Source organism: Elaeis guineensis, chromosome 11 (assembly GCF_000442705.2).
Source record: "Elaeis guineensis isolate ETL-2024a chromosome 11, EG11, whole genome shotgun sequence".
Lineage (NCBI taxonomy): Eukaryota > Viridiplantae > Streptophyta > Magnoliopsida > Arecales > Arecaceae > Elaeis > Elaeis guineensis.
Window position 1 is genome coordinate 121,370,009 of NC_026003.2, and position 22,434 is coordinate 121,392,442.

At 35.7% G+C, this 22,434-nt stretch overlaps 1 protein-coding gene across 4 annotated transcripts; it reads right to left on the minus strand.

Annotated features, from left to right (window-relative positions):
• Positions 1 to 250: 250 nt before the first annotated feature.
• Positions 251 to 20,451, minus strand: LOC105054427 (pre-mRNA-processing factor 39-1). Of its 4 annotated transcripts, none has more exons than XR_012135487.1 (15): positions 20,286 to 20,451; positions 18,755 to 19,259; positions 18,469 to 18,575; positions 15,856 to 16,085; positions 15,020 to 15,187; positions 12,971 to 13,334; positions 12,312 to 12,455; positions 10,318 to 10,470; positions 10,119 to 10,235; positions 9,596 to 9,676; positions 9,325 to 9,490; positions 4,713 to 5,006; positions 4,039 to 4,149; positions 874 to 1,042; positions 251 to 693 (listed from the first exon to the last, which is right to left on the minus strand). XR_012135487.1 is itself a non-coding variant. In XM_073246035.1 (15 exons), the coding sequence occupies exons 2-14, from the start codon at positions 19,212 to 19,214 to the stop codon at positions 920 to 922; spliced, it is 2,502 nt and encodes an 833-aa protein (XP_073102136.1). In that variant the 5' UTR covers positions 19,215 to 19,259; positions 20,286 to 20,451; the 3' UTR covers positions 251 to 689; positions 874 to 919. The 4 variants fall into 4 exon arrangements, 3 of the variants coding, with proteins under 3 accessions (XP_073102136.1, XP_073102134.1, XP_073102135.1); XM_073246035.1 differs by having other exon boundaries at positions 251 to 689; positions 9,341 to 9,490; XM_073246033.1 differs by having other exon boundaries at positions 9,341 to 9,490.
• Between the last annotated feature and the right edge of the window lie 1,983 nt (positions 20,452 to 22,434).

A 22,434-nucleotide genomic window follows, 5' to 3' on the forward strand; every position in this document is an offset into this window, starting at 1 on the left:
ATCCCAAGAATTTCTGTATACCGGATTCACAAATGTCTAACAGTTTGCCGCCATTTTAAGCTCTCTCTCTCTCTCTCTTTTATTTGTTGCAGCGCACCCGGCAATGAGAAGAGATTCCCATCCGTTTGCAAGAGATTACCAACCACCCCTTCGTTGCAAAAGCGGAACAAAACCGTCACCATCGTTCAGCACTAGCGTGCAAGCATAAGCATAGGAGAGGGAGTGCCATGAACCGGTTATTGCTAAATGCTTGTATAATAAAATCCTGCACAAAATTTCATTTTCCTGAGAATCATATTATGACCACAATGTTTACACGACTGCCTAAACAGTTGAAAAACAAGGGCTCATATTGGCTATGCCCTCATACGACACGGCTACAGTTGATTCCTCCAATTAACAGGTTGTATGTATTCAATCAGGAACCCTTTGTCTCTGCAAATGGCCACAGCTCAGCAGATCAAGGTGAAAATCAAACTATAGCAGTAGAAATCTAGATGACACATCATTGTTGTCTTCATGCAGTGGGTACCAACTAACACCCTCATCGATGACAACTGTCACCATTTGCATGTCATCCACAAGGCGGAGATGGATCAAAGCAGGCTTTTAAGGCTGTGTGCAGCACTCAATGCGATTACCCAAGAGCAGCGGGTATACGCAGTTGGATCAGTTTAGGTTTCACGAGACTACCTGCCACCAAATTGGTTAATAAAGTTCCAAGTCTCGGGAAAGAGAACCCCCCGGCATAAACACACTTAAAATGCCACCTGGTTCCTGTTATTTTTCTTCGATAATAAATGAACCTGAGTAGTTACGAGAGAAAGATACAGCAATGACGACAAAGGAAAAAAATAGGAACTAAGGCCTCACCTATCATACAAAACAGCATTAGTTGCTCTTCAAAACATGGACCAAATCAGTAGTAACTGCCATAATATGATTGGGTGGGAGCTGGTTGCTGAGGAAATACAGTGGCTGCCGCTGCTGGTGCTGGTGCTGGTGCTGCTGCAGTCTGGGCATATGTTTGTTGTGGATAAGCCTATCATAAACCATAAAGTCACATCAAGACTTTGTCAAACCAGCTATTCGTATTAGTATGTGAGCTGTGTGTTTCTGCTAAGGGTATCTCAACAACCACTAAAATGAGATATTATCCACCAATAGAAACTGCAAGGTTACAAGAAAGGTTAAAAGCAAGGTAAAAATGATCTGAGTGGACTTTAAACTATTCTAAGAAGTGGTATGATCCTACAACAGTGCCAATCAGAGAGTTCCAAAGCAGGAAACAGAAACTGAAGTTGTCAACCTAATATTTCAGGCTACTCTAACAAGTTTAAGGAACTGCAGAAAATGGTCAGACCAATTAGAAAAGGAAGCAACAGAACCAACTATAAGCCAAAACATGGCAGCCTAAAACAAGATGACAGTACAAATAAACTGTGATTAAGCTAAAAAAAAGGCATTTGCAAGCAACAATCTTTTTGGTAAACCCAATCAAAATTCTAACAATTTCACCAATCATTTGCTGAGAATATATTGAAATCCCCCAAACTTGGTCCTCAAATGCATCAAGTGGCTAAAAGACCACCGGCAACACAAAAACATATCCCACGAGTAATATGCTCAGATTTCAAGTAATATGCTCAGAAAGCAGCTCAACAGATTCTAAACAGAAAATTACTTCTTAAGAACCACATATAAGAGGATAGACAGATAAGAACACTGCAATTTCTTTGTTTTTCTGGTTCAAAACTCCAAGCACAGATTTTGGGTGCTATTGGTTCGGGCCAGGTCGGGTCCACGTTTCACTGAACCCATACCCATAATCATTGGGGTTTCAGGTCTAACTTCTGCATCATACCCCATTCATTGAAGGATTGGATCCCATTCAGGTTTGGGTAATAAAAATTGCATCAGATTCAGGTAGGACGGAGGTCAGGTTTGGGTACCAATCAGGTATCAAAAATCATATTTTGAAGAGTTAATCAAGCTAAAAATCCCATGATTTGAGAAGTTTATCAATGAAACATCCAATATATGCTACAAATTTAAAAATCATGAACAAGCGCTTCATGATTAATTATATAACAATGAAAGTCAAGGATAAACACCCAAGCATGTTGTAACATGTCTTTACATTTTATTTGTTATGCCCCTTCCAGCTAGAGAGCATAGTCTTATATGCTAAAAGTTCTGACATTGAATGGTTATAAATAAAACTAATGTTGTATATGTCTGTACGTATTATGTAACGAACCGAATTATTATATGGGTTAGGGTCAAGTTCAGGGTCTAAAAACCTCAAATCCAAACCCAACCCAAAAGTTCTAATGAATAAGACTTTGCACCCATACCCTGCACATTCATCATCTTGTCCGGGTCAGGATCAGGTCAGGTTCAGGGCAGGTATCAGGTTAGCAAGTTGGAGTGACAACCCTATTACAGATATACAATTTCAAGACTGAACCATCCAACTAATCATTTTAAACCGTCCCTTAGTAAGTTGCATGGCCACCACTTAAACCACTGCACAAGAAAAGTAAACCCCACTTTTCAAGTGGCAGTACCACCATTTAAATTTGAACTCATAAAAAAATGAAAGGTTCACCACAATGTAAAACATAAGACAATATCTTGTGATCGTTTACGTCCATATGAACATGAAAACAAAATTTGAAGACCCCATACAACATAAGATAGACAAAAAGAAACAAAACCTAATTTGCAGTCTGTAATAAACTTTGACCTTCTGCGCACACATTTCTCCCTTTGCCATTTCTATTAGCATGTGTAACCCCGTAGTATAGTATGAATGAGTGATTGAGCATGTTAAGAGGTTCCAGAGAAATCTTTCATAAGATACCAACAATAGGGGCATGTCTGTCTATGCTGTAGGGATCAAAGTCCAGTAAAGCAACGAGGCAATGCACAATATATATAAAGATAAAAATAATGAAACAGGAGCACAGATTGATGCAAAAAATAGAAATGGATTCGTAATATGCAAGAGGAAAAAAGAAAAAAAAAAAAGATAGGACACCCGTGAAAGAGTTAGTTTTAACGATAGAGTCAAGAAAGGAAAAACAACAGAAGACCTAGAGTGAAGTAGTCAGATGCAAATCACAGAAGGTGTGGATATCCAATGGAATGAATGTAGAAGCATGATTAAAAAAGCTTAACATATAAAGGGCACAAGGTAGCTAGTTAACCTTATGGTTCCATATGACAGAGTTATTATAGATGGAACCCATTAGTCATCTTAAGAAACACAGTTTCTGATCCAATATCACTTATATTGATGAGAGGTCATGCTTAAAGACTTAATGGCAGTGTTAACAAGTGACTTGATGGAAGATGTTCTTTCTCCAACTACAACGTCATAAACAATATATACTAATAAGGTTCAAGACACCTTGCTAGGAAAAATGGAAGAAAGGGCAACAATTCTGATAAATGCAGAGAATTAATCCTTACTATACTTCTAGGCACTATATTATGGGAAAAAAAAAAGAGAAGAGGTAAAATCAGTCTAAACAGAACAAATATATCATTTTTTGAAATCCCACTATTATTAAGCATATTCTGGCTTCATACTAGAAATTAAACAAACAATAAGTCCTCAGTAACTACGTGGCCAGGAGTAAGCAATTTTATCAACAAAATCACTATCTGCCAGGTGTTTCTGAATTTTATTTATAACATAAGCAGCGGCCAAACACAAAAGAATTACCGCATCTGCGAGCTCTGTATAGATGAATGAAACATGAAAAAAGACCCAATATGAGACCAAAGTAATAATGTGCACCAAAGGTCAGCATTCTGTTACAGGAAAAGATAAACTAAAGAATATAAACCACAGAACCAATATTAATATGAAATATCTTTTGGTATTTGTAACGATTAGATTGCTTCATAGGTTGTAAACATTACTGAGTGACAACAGCAACCAAAGATAGAGCTAAATAAACCATTTTGTATATAGATGTAAGATGTTCCCAAACACACTCTCATAATCAAATTGGAAGGCCCTTGTACCTGGACTGGATATGTCGGAGGATATGCACCATAAGAAGCACTCTGAGGTGCTGATGTGGGCAACTGCGGCTGGCCATAATTAGCATAACCTCCATATGCATTATACGCAGGCTAATGAAGACAAAACAGCAAGAAACAAAGATTATAAAACAGCATAGCCGAGAAAATATGCATGTTAATGCACTTAGAAAAGGTCAAATAAAAATTCTATACCATTAACATAAATTCGCTATATTAACAATAAAATATGATTAAGGTTAATTAAAAGAAGAAAGAATAACAATATGACAGAACACTGTCAATTTAACTTCAATCTCAAGACTATGGCTTCTGCTGCCATTATCATACCCAGTGATACATGTAACCATAAACAACAAGCCTTGTCCCGACTATTTAGGATCTGCTTTACATATCTTCATTGACCAAGAATACAAATTAAGGGCTACCTCAGGAATCATTAAAAATATAAATTGCTATTCAATAAAAGGTATGACGCATGCATGAAGTAAATCCACAAATGCTCAAAGTATGCGGAGGTCCAAATGATAATAAGTGATGAGGCCTTTATCATCCACCATACCAGCATCCATCTCCACTAGCCAAAGAGGTATTACATGATAAAAGTACTTCACCTAAACTCTTAAGAGATGTTACAGGGATTAAACATAATCTACCTGTGGTGCATATCCAGGATTCCACTGCTGCCCTTGTGACTGCGAAGTCTGTGGCCAAGCTGGAGCTTTTTGTCCATAACCAGCAGGCCACTGAATCTGTGCATTTGGGTATGCTCCCATAACTGACTGACCTGGCTCTGGATAAGTCTTTGCTATTTTAGCCTTGTCTGAGGTAAGGAAATCTTCAGCATTTCGTTTTTTTGATATCACCATGCTCTTCTGACGTAGAAAAAGCATAGCATGCCTATTTTCAGCCCTTTTAATTGACTGTGCATCTCCAAAGAGATCCAAAAACTAAAACAAAAAATATAAATAATTAATGTTTGAAAGAACTCAAATGCAATATGCAGGACAAAATTAAATAGACATAACCAATAAGCATAAATATCCCACAAAAGTTTCTTCCTAGCAGTCAAACAGAATCCATCTTAATAACTGCAAAAGAAAAACAGTAATAGCAGGAAAAAGGAATGTCGAATCAACTCACAGCATAGAACAAAATGATACCAAGAAAAATTGTAATTTATAAAAAGGATCATTCTCAGAGTTCTTACTAAAGATCTATAATATCTTTTGACACCTATTCTGAGCACTGTTTGCATCAAGACCCCAAGGGACAGTATGCCAGCAATCAAACTACAACATGTAACTTACATTATGGTGACAAACCCACTTCTAATCAATGTAATAGTTACAATGGTTGCCTAGAGGCCTGTATCACCATTTATATGATGAAGAGGGCATCCGACCCCTAAACAACCTGCATCCAGACTATCATGAATACAATAATGCAAACACCTATTGCATACTACTTTTGTGTCCATATATCTTTATAGGTCCATAGATATATAATAATTCTGTATATACAGCAGCATATACATGCACACAAGGTACAGAATATATATAATCGTATACAAATTACAAACTAGTATACAGCATGAGAAAAACATTAGAAAATTGTGATCATCAACATTTTGATTCAGCGACTTAAACCCATGGGCTGGGATTAGACCATGTTTGTGCCAGGTTCATGGGTCACCAGTTCAACAACAGTCAACCACAAAACAGGCCCATATCTTTCGTTTTATGTTATCAATCCCATCCCTGATCATATAAAATGTCTAAACTCCAAAGCCTCATCTTTTCCCATCATCACAGGCAAGATGAGAGAACAAATAGATGAGAGGACGAGACAGCTCCACTGCCTTGAGAAGAATGGAGAGGAAGAAACATCCACCTCTTCAGCATCACCAGCCTCCTCCCAAGTTCCAGCTGCAGTGGCCCTTCTTAACAGATTTAGTGACATGGCCTTCCTCAATAAGTCCAGCAACAGCACCCTTCCTGCATCCCAGATCCGAAGACAATGGCACTTCTCCCTAGATCCAGCGATGGTAACTCCCTTCTAAGGCCAGGCAACAGCAATCTGCCTCCTACTCAGATTCGGTGACACCTCTAGAGTTCTAGTGTGCATGCGAGAGAGAGAGAGAGAGAGAGAGAGAGAGAGAGGGGGGCAGGTGGAGGAAGGAGAGGGAGGGAGGGAGAAAGAGAGAGAGAGACAAGGGGCTTGAAAGAGGGAGGGAGAGAAAAAAGAGAAGAGGGCAGGTTGGAGGAAAGCTCTTCCTTTTTCTTAAGGGAATCCAGTTGGGAACGGGGGCATTTAAGACAGAATGAAGGCAAGATAAAGGGGGCAAGAGACTGAAAGAGAGAGTATATGATCCTAGAGATAGGGTTTTTTTCTGAAAAAATTCTAGTTGAGCATTTTATTTAAGGATTTGAACTAATTTTACTCCCTAATGTGATAATAGAAGTCTAGACATTCGGTTCGGTGAGTGTTTCTTTTGAAGACCAGAATGATTTAAGGGTGTGTCTCTTATTACTTAAAAAAAGAACTTTTGTAACTTTAAAAGCCAAAAAGTGCTTCCTAGAAAAGTAGGAGTGTCTTCATATTGCTGAAAAAGTACTTTATGGGTTTTAAAGCAAAAAGTGAGAGAGAGAGAGAGAGAGAGGTAAGTGTTTGGTAACATTGTCTGAAAAGTGCTTCTACAAGAAGAAAAAGATGGAAAAAATATAGAAAACCTAGCTTCTGGCTTCTCCACCTCTTTTTCACAAAGCAGAAGCAACACCAGACATGCCCCAAGTGTTTGGTGAAAATATCTAAAAAATGCTTCTATAATAAGTTTTTTTTTAAAAAAAAGGAGCCTCTAGGAGAAGCTAGAAAACAAGAATCTAGATCCTCCTTGTGAGAACCATGCAAGTATCAAAAGCAACATCAAACACACCCTAAGCTGTATGGTAGGTGCAGTTGAGACATGCTTAAGAAATCAAGATAAATGAATTCAAAACTAGATTTTAGTTTAAACTTTAGTAAGTATATGTGTAGATAATAAATATTTCTGGAATCCAAGTCTTTTTTTCTTCAATGAATATTAAGGCTATGTCGGTCCCAAAATTTCATAGGTGAAAACTAGTATAGCATGATCCTCTTTTGTTTTATAATACAAATCAATTAGTTTTATCAGAAACTTTATTATATAATCACTAAAAACATGGGTACTTTTGGAAATTAAGCTTCACATAATCTGAGTGGCAAACCTTGATACATGATTTATTAGGATCCATAATTCTCCATTAATCTCTTATCCCATTCATATCTCAACAACTCAATCACATTTACCATTGATTTCTAACACTAACAACTAAAACTCCTCAATATTGAGCATGTTATTTGGATGAATATTCAAGAGTTTTAGTTGTTTTTTTGGGATGAACTGAAGTCGGAAAATTTCTGGGTCAACCCTCCCCTCTTCCTCTCTTCCTCCCTCTCCCTTCATTTCAAACCGATGGACTGAACCATGCTGGTAACCAAATGGGCTGGTTCGGTGCACCCCAAAATGGCTAGTTCAGCACGGTTCAGTGAATCTTGTTACCAAGAAACAGCTCAAAAGAAATGATTAATAGATAGTGAACATGTCATGCGAAAGCAAGTTTTGCTAAATCCTTGCTCAATTTTTACCCATCGTACCCCGTCTTCCCTCCTTTTTGTAAACCCTATTGCACAAAACATGGCATCTAAATCAATCCTCCATTATACCATCCACAAATTTTTACAAATTCATTTCTCACTATATCCTTCTTGGTATTGCCAAATCCATCTTTAGATTTTCATGCCTTCACCATCCATCTTGTTATGCCCAACACCATTAAACCATCATTGTAGGGCCTTATTATTCATTTATGAAGGCAGGTGTCAATCATACAACCCAGAAACACTTCATCCACCCACTCTATTTCAATCAAATCTCTTCATATACCTCTTCATTTTTCCATATAATACACATAAGAGAGCAAATCAATTACGTTATGGAATCTCTTTAAAATTTATTACAACTTGGAACTCACTTCCATTTCTATTTACATTTCAAAGACTGTATAGTCAGTTTCATTCCAATGAATTTTATGCACTCATCCTTGAAACTTTTCTTAAAAAAAAAAACCAACAAAGCTGAGGGATTACTAAGATAACATGAAGCTAAAATCTTAAAATCCTGGTGATCACTAACACACCAGGGTAAATTATTTTATACAGGAAACCTATTTCAGAATCCAGAAATTTACAGAAAAGGGAATACAGCCAGAATACTTTCAAACTCTTAAGGCTAATACAACTAAAACAAAGGAAGAAAAGAAAAAAAAAAATACATTGCTCACACAGATGTCCAAAATAATTTAGTAATTTTAGCAAGCAGAGAGCATAATAATTTGCACTGTCATATAATTCACTATTCATAATTTATTTACCAAAAACTTAGCAGCCAAAATCTTCTGCCTCAGGTTTTGCATAGATCCTGTAATCATGATTCCACTCTCATACCCACTTATTTTTGCTTCCACCCCATCCTGGATTGAGTATTGTTTATGAACACTAGGACCTTATTAAAATAGATCTTACTTCCATACTAACTGTACAACCAATTATTTTTCATATAATCTTGCATCTTTTGAAATATAATAATTAAATGGGTATTTTTTATCATATAATACCCAATAACATTATTTTGTAAGTGCTATCATGTTGTTTGTTTATTGGACTCTGCTTTCCCACTCCTGCAATTGAATTTGCTCCTGCACGCACTTCTATTCCAACATAATATCCTCAAGATGCTTGATACAACTAGTCACACCACCATCAAATAATTAAGCTCCTTGCTTTTGGTGGCAACAATGTAAAGAATAGAAAATTTGCACTAATTTCCAGCATTAGATGGACTTCCACGCAACAAGAAATCATATAGATAATAGAAAATAAAGGATCATGACATGAATAACCACACTGCCAGTAAGATAATTAAAGAAGTTACATCTTATAACCAAGGGAAAAAGTTGCAACAATGAATCTTTATTTTCTTTCCTTTTTTTTTTTTTTTTTTGCTAGTATATGTGGACTATAGACAATTTTAACTCAACAGTAAACATCTTCTCTAACCTGTGGAAACAACAAATATATGGAAACTTCCATGGTCTGCCGAGAACACTGAATCAGCCATCAGAATTTACTCTTTACTCTTTTGAAGCTATTGATTACTTTCTATCATGATAATAGGCAAAACTTAACTGTTTCGAGTAACTACCTCCAAAAATATGCTAGATATCTCTTCTCTGTCAGTGGTGCTACCCATGTTGGGATTTTCAGGATTGGGCATGATGAACTTCTCCACCAATGAATCCAAATAATCAGCATGCTTCGGAGATGGCTGGATCGACTCCAGATGGATGATTGCCTACACAAGTCAGATGAAAATCCTTACCCTGGTAACTATGAAAATAAAAATTAAGAAATTTGTCAGCTCGATAAGATACATAGCAGAAAGTTGAGGAAGACAAACCTCGAGAAGGGGTTTGGATGGTTGAATATGCTCGAGAGATCCAGCTAAAATTTCCCTAGCCTTTTCTGCATTACCAACAACCTACAAGAAAAATGCAAAAATAATAGCATGGAGCCATGTATGGAAAATTATATCATGAAAATGTATAATGTCAAAATATAGTCAAATCCCAACTAACCTTTGCATCATTTGATAGTTAACAAAAAAGTGACAAGTGGATTATATTCACAAAAGATTGGCTTAAGGCTTAAACTTGCAAGCACATTCAGCCAGCAGTATTTTTTGAAAGAAAAAGAATATTTTAGGCATGTGTCTTAACTTGGATAATATTTTATAAATCACTGTAAGCGATTCTTGAGGCAAAGTTAATACAAATTTAGTTTTTTCTCACATGTATAAAGATACCCATTTACCTATAGGTTTGAAAAGAATAACCATGGTTTAACTCTTGTGATAAACCTTACATTAGTATCAGGAATGTCCTAACTCCTAGCAACACAGAATTTGACAACAAGAATCTTACCAGATATACAAATCGCGAATACTGCACAAGCAACATTGGCAATATTTGAGACTGCCCTTTTTCCTGTTCAGCAGCGATAGCCTTCTCATATATAGAAAATGCAGCATCTCTGTCTCCCTGCAGAATCATGAGAAACTTAGCCAAATATCTTGGTCCATGTATAACCATTATATGTTTTGAAGGCCATTTCAAGAAGTACCAGTCGATTTTCCATGTTTGCATGTTTAACAACAGCTTCCAACAGACCAGGTGAAATTTCAGAATACAGAAGCTGATACTCTGTACGAGCTTCCATAACATCTCCACTTAGTTCCTTAAATCTGGCAGCAAAAAGGTGAATCTCTGGTTGCTTCTGTTAAAAATAAATTTGATGACCGGTAAGCATTATTCAAGGAAAACAAAATGACAAATATTAGTGCTTCCCATTTTTAAAAAGAAAAAAAAGAAAAAAAAAAGGCTAATCACCATGCTCATTGTCATTGTTTTTTTATCGAAACTTGCCAATTTAAGAAATTATGGATAGTAACTTTAAAATCTTACCATTTTCTAGGAAGTAATATTCGATGCTGCAATTGAAAGTTAGAATTATGCTAGATAATCATAATTTAAGGCATTGTACAAAGATGGTATTATGCCAAGATTAAAACAGATAAATTGTTGATGCAGCCCAGGTTTTAAATCCCATAAGACAAATATGTCTCGGTTTCTCTATGAAATAAGATGCTCCTGATCATGCATCCCGGTGGATATCCTCCACCTTTCTCCCCTTGTTCTTTCTTTCTTTTTTTTCTTTTTTTCTTTCTTCCTTCTATTCTTTCTTTTCCTCTACCTTCCTTTCTTTCCTTTCCTATTTCTTTTTTTTCTTCTCCCTTCCTTTCTTTTTTTTTCATTTTTCGTCTTCTTTCCTTTCATTTTTTTCTTTTCTTCATCTTTCCTTTCTTTCCCCTTTCTTCTTCTCTCCCTATATGGATGGATTTCGAAGTACTAAGCCCATCCTGATCCCATTTTCTCACAGGAATGGGATGGGACGACCGAGATGCCCCCTATTCTACTAGAGAGTAAAACCTTGAATGTAGCAGACATAGCACTCTCTCTCTCTCTATCTATCTCTATCGCACTCGCACCCCCCCCCCCAAAAAAAAAGGAAAAAGAAGAAAAGTTAGGGGAAACTTCTTACGACAGTTAAGCCATTCCTGTTTGCACGGAGCGATGTGATAAAACTTGTGTGCTTTAGCTATCAATCTCATTAACATATTGAAATGGGCACAATATACATGTCGGTGCTTCTAAACATCAGCAACTTTAGATGAACTACATATTTGAACAGCACAAAAGTGGGTCCCAAACCATGAAAAAGGCGCAGGGTTAATGGTGGGTTGCTGATGAAATGTTAAAAAGAAGGCCCAATATGAAATAAATCCCAGTAGGCTTTAAGAAGGAAAGATGTGCATAAACAGTACATTGATATTATTAAGACATGTATCCTAGAGCAATGGCAATAGTTAGGAGTAGTAGTGGGTGACAAAAAATTTTCTAAATGTGGGCTTACACCAATGATAAGCAATAAGCCTCACATCATTTTACTCTAGTTATAAATGAACGTACTGCTAAAATTGAAGAGGATATATGGTGTAATTCACTAATAGAACATGTACCATTGATTAATGAGCATAGAAGAAGTTTAAATGCTAAACTGGATACCAAAACTTACCAATACTTAAATTAAGAAATTAAACAAAAATGCCAATATTCTTGATCATAGAAAACACACCCAGTAGAACTCAATGTTGACCATTGCTGAAAATAGTATTGCAAACCTATTATTGATTCATGCTAATCCACATAATTATTACAATAATTTTGCCATCATAGCATGCTCATGTTTAAAGCACAGCATCTCGGTCGTCTCAGATAAATAGCCCATAGCAAAACTTAGAAAATAACCAGGGTATTTTAAGAAGTCTGTCACAGAGGATAAGGATGTATTAAATTGTAAAATTCTGCAAAATTTTACATGAGAAGAACTAACTTTATCACTGTAATCACATATTGTTACAAGCTAAATGAATTCATAAATCACGGGTGGAAAGGCATAATTAACATATATCATTCACCACAGAGATGTATATACTGTGGTTAATTCAGAAAACAAACATGGAAGAAAAACAGAACTACAAAAAACTGAAGCATTACTTTCACAAAGACTCGAGTAGCCCGAGCAAGAGCATTATTTGCAAGCTCCATGCTTCCACTCGCTTCCATGCATAAAACATAACGGATCCAGAACTCCGGATAATTGGCACAAGCAATTAGACATCTTTCATACAACTTCACAACCTGAAATAGCATACAGACGGTATCAAAGAAAAAGAAAGAAATAAGAGGAAAAAAAATCAATTCAACTTAAGAGGAAAATGTTATTGCAACAAAGAGAAGTGAACAAGGAGTACTCCATTAGCTGATAAGGGAGGCCCCTCAATATGAAAGAAGGGACCATCCTTGCCTGACAGATAGATGGTTAAGTGGGTAAGCAATAAGCAAACACCTGCATATATGAGATTCGAATTTTAAAAAAAACAAATATTGTGCAACACGTATCATGAACCCAGAACGTCGACTGACAAATGAGGGTTTGAAGTACTTAGCCTCAAAGAAACCAAACAACATGCCCACGCTTTATCCTCAGTTCAATATCCCATTTTAAAAGCTTCATCGAACATACTAGCCATTAAAGCATACAATGCAGCCAATATGACTGAACTGTAAGTTCATAACCATTTGAAGCAGAAGTAGACAAAAATTAACAAGTTTGAAAATTACAAATCAAATCTCAAAACAGAAACAGTTGGTACCTTGTTAAAGTCATCTCCTCTCTCAATAAAATCAAGATAGGTGTGCCAGTTTTCAAGCTCTGGATCATCAAGAGGCCTGACATGGAAGTATGGCCTTCTAATAGCTGTTTCAAAACCAATGATCTTAGATTCGAACTCTTTAGCTTTCTTATACATCTCTTCCCTAATTGCGATATACTTCTCCAACTCCTCTGCCTCTGTTAAACCTGCACTTACAGGCTTTGGAGATTGCTCTACACCATCAGGACGAACCTCACCCTCAAGACTCTGGCCACCACCAGTCTCAGCTGTGGCAGCAGCCATAGCAGCTTCTTCAGGAGTCCGTATTTCAGATAAAGGTCGACTAGCAGCCAACTCCTTAAAACTGAAATGCCAATAGCAACCGACTATAGATTAGAAGATCCCAAATAACTACAGCATTTAAAAAAAAAAAAAAAAAAGATTTCAAGAAATAGATCATATAATGGTCAAACCTACTAAAAATTGCACCCATTAGGACGGATCAAGATGGTTGATCAAATTTATAGTATGTTTAAATCAAATGTAAGCCTTTAAGAATGTTAGGTCATGTTCGATTCTTTCTTGACCTGGTACGATCCAAAACTAACTTTGACTTTGAGATTTTGTGTTCATATCTTACTAGTCAAAGCAAATGTATGTTTAATTTTGGAATGGGTTGAAGTCTGCAAGAGGTTAGACCTGCTTTCTTAAATGATTTGTTGTCAAATTTAATAATCCATTTGGTATAAATTAGGTTAAATCTAATTCTATCAAATCATACTCTTAATTATCTTATTTAATTATTTTTTACTATTATTTTTATATTTTCCACACATATAGGAGGGGTATTTCGCTAGTCAGATACCTCTATACCTTTTCTTGGATGAGGATTTCATGCTTCCCTCCCTTTTTCTCCTATTGACTCCAAAATTCACATCAAGATGCTTCCTCAACTATCAAATCTCAGCAGTTTGAGGACGTTTCAGTATGCAACCATAGCATCAACTTGGCAATGATTGTGTTTACTTTTGAAGCAAAGTAAATATGCATCTCATTGTAGATAAGTAGAGCACATTATGATTAAGTATATAAGCCCACATCAACCAGATAATAGGGCATTAGCACAACCGATGAAAGGATAATACCATCATTAAACAAAAGAGCTACTTGCCCAAACTCATCAACATCATTACAGATTACTATCCACATCCTGGGAGTTGATTCGTTGAGATATTTGTTATTCATTTAAAAAAGCATGTGTTTTTGCTACTCAGAAATTTGTTGGACACACATTTATTCTCAAAACTGTTACATCAGTGCTTTATCAACATGTATCACTTATACCTACAGGCAAACTTTTGGTACATCATAACCCAGCCATGTCAGACAGAAACATGGACGTGGTTTAACAGATGGTAACAAGAATAGGCATGCTCATCAAATGATGAAGTCACTAAAATCCAGCAGGCCAAATTCATCCCCAAAGTACAAACCGCACCACTCAATAATATCTCTTCATAAGTTTGATCATTTAAGGTTTAACTTTCTGATCTATGCATTCTTACAAAGTCATGAATAGACCACCTTGTAATTAACTGCTATTCTTTCCGGCTTTTTTATGTTCAATCATCAATATTCACATTTTTTTACCAAAAACTTGATACCATATTATCATATTTATAACAGTATTATTAAATTCATTGCAACACAACATGAAAGCGCATACCAAATATTGCATGACTCACTATCAAGTGTTTACAGAAGTGAAACCATTCACAAGAATATAAAATTGGAATGTTCAATCTTTTCAAACATCAAAATTTATCTAGGAATACGCAAATATCTTACACAAACATTAAGGGTTTCTGCAATAACTTAGCAGCAGCCATTTTAGTATCAATAATATAGGTGTAGAAGACAATATAGGTGTAGACAACAATGTATAAGCAAAACTTATAGAAAAAGCTAAAGCTCAACCATGATTGCCACATTATTTAATTTGCATATCAAAGAAAAAAATGACAACAGTTCAATGGAAAGAGTAATGACCAATAATAATAACGATCCAGTTGTTGGATAGGATGCTCAAGTATTCTGGTATAAATCATGGCCAGATGACTCCATGCTTGATGAGACTCTTCATATCTGATGTACTCATCCCACAAAATATGTGACCCATAATCTGTTCCCACATATGCCAATCCACGTTCAAACAGCCTGAAAGACAAAAAAAAAGAAAAAAAAAGCATGCAAAGAAGTTATGGTAAGCATTCAGTTGACCAGTAACATATTTTTATGCCAATCAATGTCCATGCATGAAATAGGAGACATTTAGATTCTCAATATTGAGGACAGTTTTTTTTTTTTTAAGTAGACGGCACTTCCGATGTTGGCACAAATACACTGTATTTACATTCCTGAAATATTCATATCATGCTAGTAAAATGGAGGGGATCATAAGGGCCATCTTAGCCCAAACTGAGTATGATCTTCCAAGCAGCATTTGAACAGTAGTGCACCAAATGATAGCCTCAAGAATGTCAGAATTAAAGGAGCAGTAATTCTTCAACTACATTACCAATATAGTGACCTTTTGGAATAAAAGATGGGGAACAAGAAAGCGTAATGATGCAAGTACTAACTACTAAAATGAAAAGAGTTATACTAAGCAGACTTAAGTCAACAGCTGGCACATTAGAAAAGAGATTTTAAAGTGCATCCCCAGCAAAATTTTCCTCCATGCATCTGGCTATCACTATTTCATGCCATAAGTTTGTAAGAACACAAAAAACCATGACAAGTATCACATCACAATGAAAAGTCCCACCCACCAAAAAAAAAAAAAGCATATAATACACTGAAGGGGAAGATTGTTTGACTGTTACCTTCGAATAGTATCCAGATCTTCATATGTTGATATTGCAAACGTACAGTAATGCAACCAAATTTCCACAGAATATGTCACTGCTAGGACAGCCCGTTCATACACCTCCACAACCTTGTCGACACTGTCCAGACGTCCCTCATGATCAGCATATTTTTTCCAGTAGCCATAACACAAAGGAAATTCGGCCAAGAATGCATCATAAACTTTCCGAATTTTTATAATGTCGTTCTACAAAAAATAAGTAAGAGAAGCTATGTCAGTTCCATTCAAATTTTACAGGCATAAAATGAGTAACCTCAATAGAATTTAAGTACTTCAAGTACTAAATAAATACAATAAAAAAGTTAGAAACCAGTAAACAACAATATATCTGTTCACAGTCTATTTTGAATGCATCTGAAGCCGAAAAATAGTCTTCTTTTCATATATTTTTGTTATTTTTGGCACATGACAATCAGTTGACATGCTGACCAACTAAATCCAAATCCAAGATACATTACAAGAGCTATGATATTCAGGCCTAGCTAAACAATAGACAAGTTGTGGCTGTTATCAGCTGCACAAAGACAAGCCAGGATTTTTTTTTAAAAAAAAAGGCGTTGTAAGATCTTTCATAGATTACACAATAACGTTTAAATTAACATCATAAGCATTTTTATGCAATGACATTATTGAAGAATGTCGATTTATGGGAAGCACGGCTAACATAACCTCACAGGTTTTCTAGAGATTTATCACAAGGTTTTCCATGCCAAGCCATATCAGCTAAAATATGGCACATCATACAGGTAGGGAACCATTATCCAGTACACCCCCCATACCAAGTGTTGGACCCAAGGGATGTATCACACCAACACTCAGTACAGGGTGTACTGGCTAGTTACCGAAACAGTAGGTAAAATCTTGATTTATCTTAGCCTTCGTTCACAATATAATGGCACAACATTGCATTCAGAACCTCACACTTGATAAATGTTGCAACTTGTTCGATTGGCATGTTATTAGGTGGCCATTTTGCATTATTCCTTCCTAGTTGGTATTTCATATCATGGTCCACCATTACCCTTCTCCTTTTGCATGATATCAGGACAAGGAGGGTCCGTAACTACTATGTGTTAGATGTGTTAGTAATCAACATTAGCTATATGGTACACATACAATCAGCACTATTATGTTCTTTTTTCCATTGGCTGTCACCCACGGGTGTATGAACAACAGCTGAGTTCCATAACAAGTAGTAGGTGAAGAATTATCCTTACTGCTCTTATAACACTACATAGGAAGAAGTACTGTGGAAAAAAGTTATCAGAAGTGCAATAACCTTTCTTGTTAATTATCAATGTGATTTTTGCTCATTCCATCATACACTTTAACAAGAAACTAAAATGCTGGATCAATGTCAAGGAGTTCAAAGGATGTTCTTACTTAAAATAAAAAAAAATTAAAAAAAAAAAGATATGGAACATTAATATTGCATAAAGCTTTATACCTCTCATAATGTGCAGATGTTTCCAATTAAATATGAGAAATTTCAATAATATTACAGGCAAACTAGTCATCAAAGCACAAAACATGAACGGTTTTGAAATATGAGAAATTTCAATGATATTACAGGCAAACTAGTCATCAAAGCACAAAACATGAACGGTTTTGAACAGCATATAAAGCTATATTATATCATATTATATTATATATATATATATAGGCAAAACAAGGAATACGCCAACATGGTGAGTTAGGTTTCCGATAGAATGTGGCTTTTAAAAAATTTGGCAACTTATTTCTTCCTTTGCATAATTTCTGGCTGTTTAATTGTTGTAGAAAGTACTGTATGTTCATGTGTGATTAAATTGGGAATATGATATCTGCAATCAGGGCAGTAAAAGTGATGGCAATGTGTTAGATCCCTGAATAATTAGACATATCATGCTTCTTGTTCTTGTTTTTCCTTTAGCTATTCCTATACCTGAGGTTATATGCCTCGTATGAGAACAAAATTTTATTCTTGTAAGTTGTTTTTACCCTCAAAATATGCCTGATGAGAGTAAAACTTTATAAAGTTGGTTCAGTTCCATTGCTTTGCAAAATACCATGTAGCATCCATCAAGATTCAAAATCCATTCATTTAGTCAAGCGCAATATACGGATTGCCTATGCATAAAATCATTAACAGATAATATAAATAGTATTAAAGACAAATTATGCTTGACTATAGCATTCTAAGTTTAATTGCTACACTATGTAAACATCCTCTTAGGGGAATGTAACTCTTTAAAAGAGCACAGCTAGTTTCCCCTAATAGCTAGAGTCTAACAAGAATTCTTAACAAAATGTCAAAAATGGAGGTGTACAAGTTGGATGAAAAAAATCAAGTAATTAGTTCAGTTAGATATGATAAAGCTGTTTCTGCCTGAAGTTTTACTTCATCCTAATGACTTGAAATAAGAATTAACTTCATTCTACGGTAGCTAAACAACCGATGATAAATCAAACTTCATATCTCAAACATGACAAAACATTATTCGTGAGTGTAACACTGAAAACTAAGTTCAGATAGCTGAAAACCACTTATTTAACAGTATATTTCAAAAAATAACTATGTCGATGATACCTCTGCAACCTTCTCTGTTTCATCGATGAGGGCTGTCCAAGAATTGAAGTCTAAACAATTTGCTCTCACCATATTCCATAATCTTTCTTCCTCAGCAGTATACACCACTATAGAAAAGGAAGATTTAAATAAAAAGGTCACTATGTCAGTGAGAACTGTGCACATAAAAAATAAATTAAAAAGATGATCTTTTAAACAAATAAGAACAGAAGCAGCAAAAATGATTCAGAATGACCAATCTCTAAAAGAACTTCACATGTCAAGATGGAATAGAAAATTTTGATACCATCTTCATATGGTTGTTGAACAACAGTACCACCCACATCATTTGATAAATCTCCATTCTCAACAACTCCTGTAGGCTGATAACTGGCCAGTTCACCAGCACCTCCATTCATGGAATCATAACCAGTTGTATGAGTAGAGATACCTGCCACTGTTTCATGGCCAATGGCATTTTCACTAGCTACAGCAGCCCCACCATCAGGCTTAGATTCATATGCCATACCATATGTGGCATTCTGTTCAACAGAATTGGGTTCCTGACTGTACATATTCCTCTCATCTAGATTAGTACCATCTGACAAAGCATAATCTGTAGCTGCGGTGGGTACAGAGGAAACAAGGCCTTCGCCACCTGAAGGAGCAGCTGAATCGGTCATAGGGTACTCAGCAGGAACATGAGCTGTAGATGAATAGTCTGCAGCACTGGATGCTTGAGAGACCACAGCTTGACTATCTTCCATCCTACTTCCAGTAGCCAAACCAACCAAAGAGATTCACAGGTAACACTGCAACAGATAAACAGTTTAGTATGTCATGATAAAGCGGGAAACAACTATGCAAAAAAAAAAAAAAAAAATGATTAATTGGTTCACAATTATGCAAATTCCAAGCAAGAAGGACAGCTTGAGTAAACAAATTAGCCCAAAATACTATTCATTTACCAATCTAAAGGTAAAAATATATAATGATCAAAGCGGAGCGTGGACCTGGGTATTAATTTGCAGTGGAGGTAAGAAAAATGACAGCACCATTCCACGACATTGACATTAAAATGATTTAGAAAGTTAGAAAAAAGGGTGGTTTTTTGCCATCAAGAGAAGGATTTCAATGCACCAATGAGGATTTGCAAACAAAGCATCTTAATTTGAAAAACTTACCACAATTAGGTTTCCAAATATTATGAGTCATTGAAACTACAGCACTATGAATCCAGACAACCGCACAATCGTACATAAGGAAAGGGTTTTTCGTTTGTTAGTTGAACTCCTTTATCTCTTTTCTTGACAAATCTGTAACTGTCTTTCAATGATCTCCAACAAGAATTCTAAGAGACATGATTGTTCGGACTCGCTTGCCTTTCAATAATATATGATTATCAAGCTTTTATGATAATTAATTCCGAATCCATCATAAGTGACATTATCACCAGTACAAAACATGTAGACTTCTTGAGCTAGGCACGAATTCAGCCGAGATCAGTAACAGATTCAAAACCAACAAAAAATCGGAATAAGAAATAATAGGAACCAGGAAAACAAAACTGAAGAGCCGACCCACGAAACAGAGAAACTATGAAACAGCCCATGAATCGCCGCAGTAAATAAAACCCGGATCTATCATCATAAACCTTACCGTCCTAACCTGGATCACAAATGTATCCCAGTAATTTATTTAAAAAAGAGAGAAAATAGTTCGCATAAACCCTAACCCCAGATAACCAGAGAACATATGGTCAAATTTTCTCTCGAAAATTCAGAACAACAAGATTTCTACACTACAGAACCCTGACCGGGTTGAGAAAGAGGGCATACAAGAGGAAGACGTGGGCAACGGCGCGTCGGGCCGGGGGGGTTCCGGCGGAGAAGGGCGAGAGAGCGGCAACGCAGCGGTGGTGGAGGGAGTCGAGTCGAGTCGAGTCGAGAGAGAGGAGACAGAAAAGGGGTGCTGTGGTGTCCGTCGGAGGGAAGTAGGGTTGGCCGGTTAGGGTATTAGGGACCAGCAGTCAGCACGTGCGATGCATGTGCCTGATTCTACGAGAAGTGTGTATTTGATGTGCGGTCGTGATTGATATGGATATTAGGTGACTCAGAGGTAAGCCTTACGGCCCTCACGTGCCTTGCACTGTGTTGTTAAAAAGAAATAATAACAAGTAAATTGGAGCTTACGCTAGGGATATGAAAAATCGTTTGCGTAATCTTTTGCTTTTTCATGTTCGTTCCAAGTACAAAATGACATGCTTCCCAATGCTTCGCGTATACAAACAGGGCTTACTAAAATGATTTTTTTTTTTTTTTGATGTATCAAAAAAACAAAATTCTTTGAGCAAATGAATGCAATTCCTACCAACTGCATTAATTTACATCCACTAAATAATTATTAGTTCATCAATTACGATTATTTGAAATAAATAATAAGTATCTATATATCTATTTTTTCCTCTCAATTATTTATAGGAAGTGCGAGATGGTGCATTGATAAATAAAAAATATTTAGAGGGAAAATGAAATGAAGGCTTCGGTTGATTGGATAGTCCAACATAGCTTGATAGTATTTTCCTTTATAAAAAAAAATGGCTCTATTTCATATTTATACGATGCATTTACAAGGAGGCCTTGTTCAACATCACATCTTATATTCTGTTATTTACCTTATAGTTGTTAAGGACATGATAACTAATTAGAAAGATAACACTCAATTTGCTCTGTCATTGTTAAGTGAATATATGATTCAAAATTATATGGCTTATGCATCTCTTTATTCGTTTTCCAACAGAAACTTCATGCATAAAACCATTTTCTAATTAATAGTCCATGAATGAAATCCTAATATTTTACATTTGAAATAATGTCTAATCTAAAAAAAAATACAGATCATTTTATCTTCATGATTGAAATTGGGTGTTTTTGAAGTCTTGTGATGAGATTTGCATAATGAATATTCAAATCTTATTGTTTATTTTGTAATCAATAGACCACTTTTAAAATTTAGCAAGAAGAAAAAATGCTAAATATAAACCCTTGGTATAATGATCATGTGACATTTTAGTAATTATTGCTAACATGTTAAAATAATCTAATGATGAAGTTCAATGCATCAAACGTGTTGAAAACTTTAAGTGTGGATGATGGTTTTTCTTATTTATTTTTCCTCCATAATTTTAGTCCTATAATAAACACTCATCTTATCGTGTAAAAAATTAACTAGATATACTTGCTATAATTCAAAGCAAACATATGTATCTTAGCTATAGAGATGTTAATTATGTATACATGTTAATTGAATATCATTTTGGATCTATTACTTGCGTTTTATGTTTGGATATAAATATGGACCAAATCTGATCCATCAACACTACTAGGATTCATGGTCAAACTAGGTCATTGGTCATCCTTGAAAAATATATATATATATATATATATATCCTTAAGCTATGTGCCATAAATCATAATTTTGAATATCCCTAATCTCTTGGTGAAGGCATAATAAATTTAAAGTTATGGATCCAAATATTATTGGTTTCAACTTGTTTCATCTAGCATCTCTAGTTTCTCTTGCACAGCTATGATCATGATGGAAATAGTTTGACTTAAAGTTGTCGAACTTCTTTGCACCACAAATATATGGCTCAAGTATAATTCCTTGATACTTATCAACCAAGTCAACATTACAACCGTTTATCATGCTCCATTGACTACTATAAAGGATTCCAGGTACCCTAAATATACCTTTTGCACCATAGAGTTATGTGTGCTCAAGTAGTTGGTACATCATTTATCTCCAAAATAGAGAGCTTTTGTATAATCTCTCTATTACGTGTATGGCATCTCTATACAGCACTTCATTCTTTTTTTGGTTACAAATAAATGCTTACACCAAATTAGTATGGATGCACACCATAAGATCATAAAATAAAATATCCTGTAGGGCTACGGATAAGTTTGATCATAATGTTAGGTTCAG

Coding starts and splice junctions, on each gene's coding strand:
- LOC105054427 (XM_073246035.1), bottom strand. CDS start 19,214: ATGGAAGATAGTCAAGCTGTGGTCTCTCAAGCATCCAGTGCTGCAGAC. Junction 9,677..10,118: donor ATTCGCGATTTGTATATCTG/GTAAGATTCTTG, acceptor TTTTTCTTGTAG/GTTGTTGGTAATGCAGAAAA. Junction 9,491..9,595: donor CATCCAAACCCCTTCTCGAG/GTTTGTCTTCCT, acceptor TGACTTGTGTAG/GCAATCATCCATCTGGAGTC.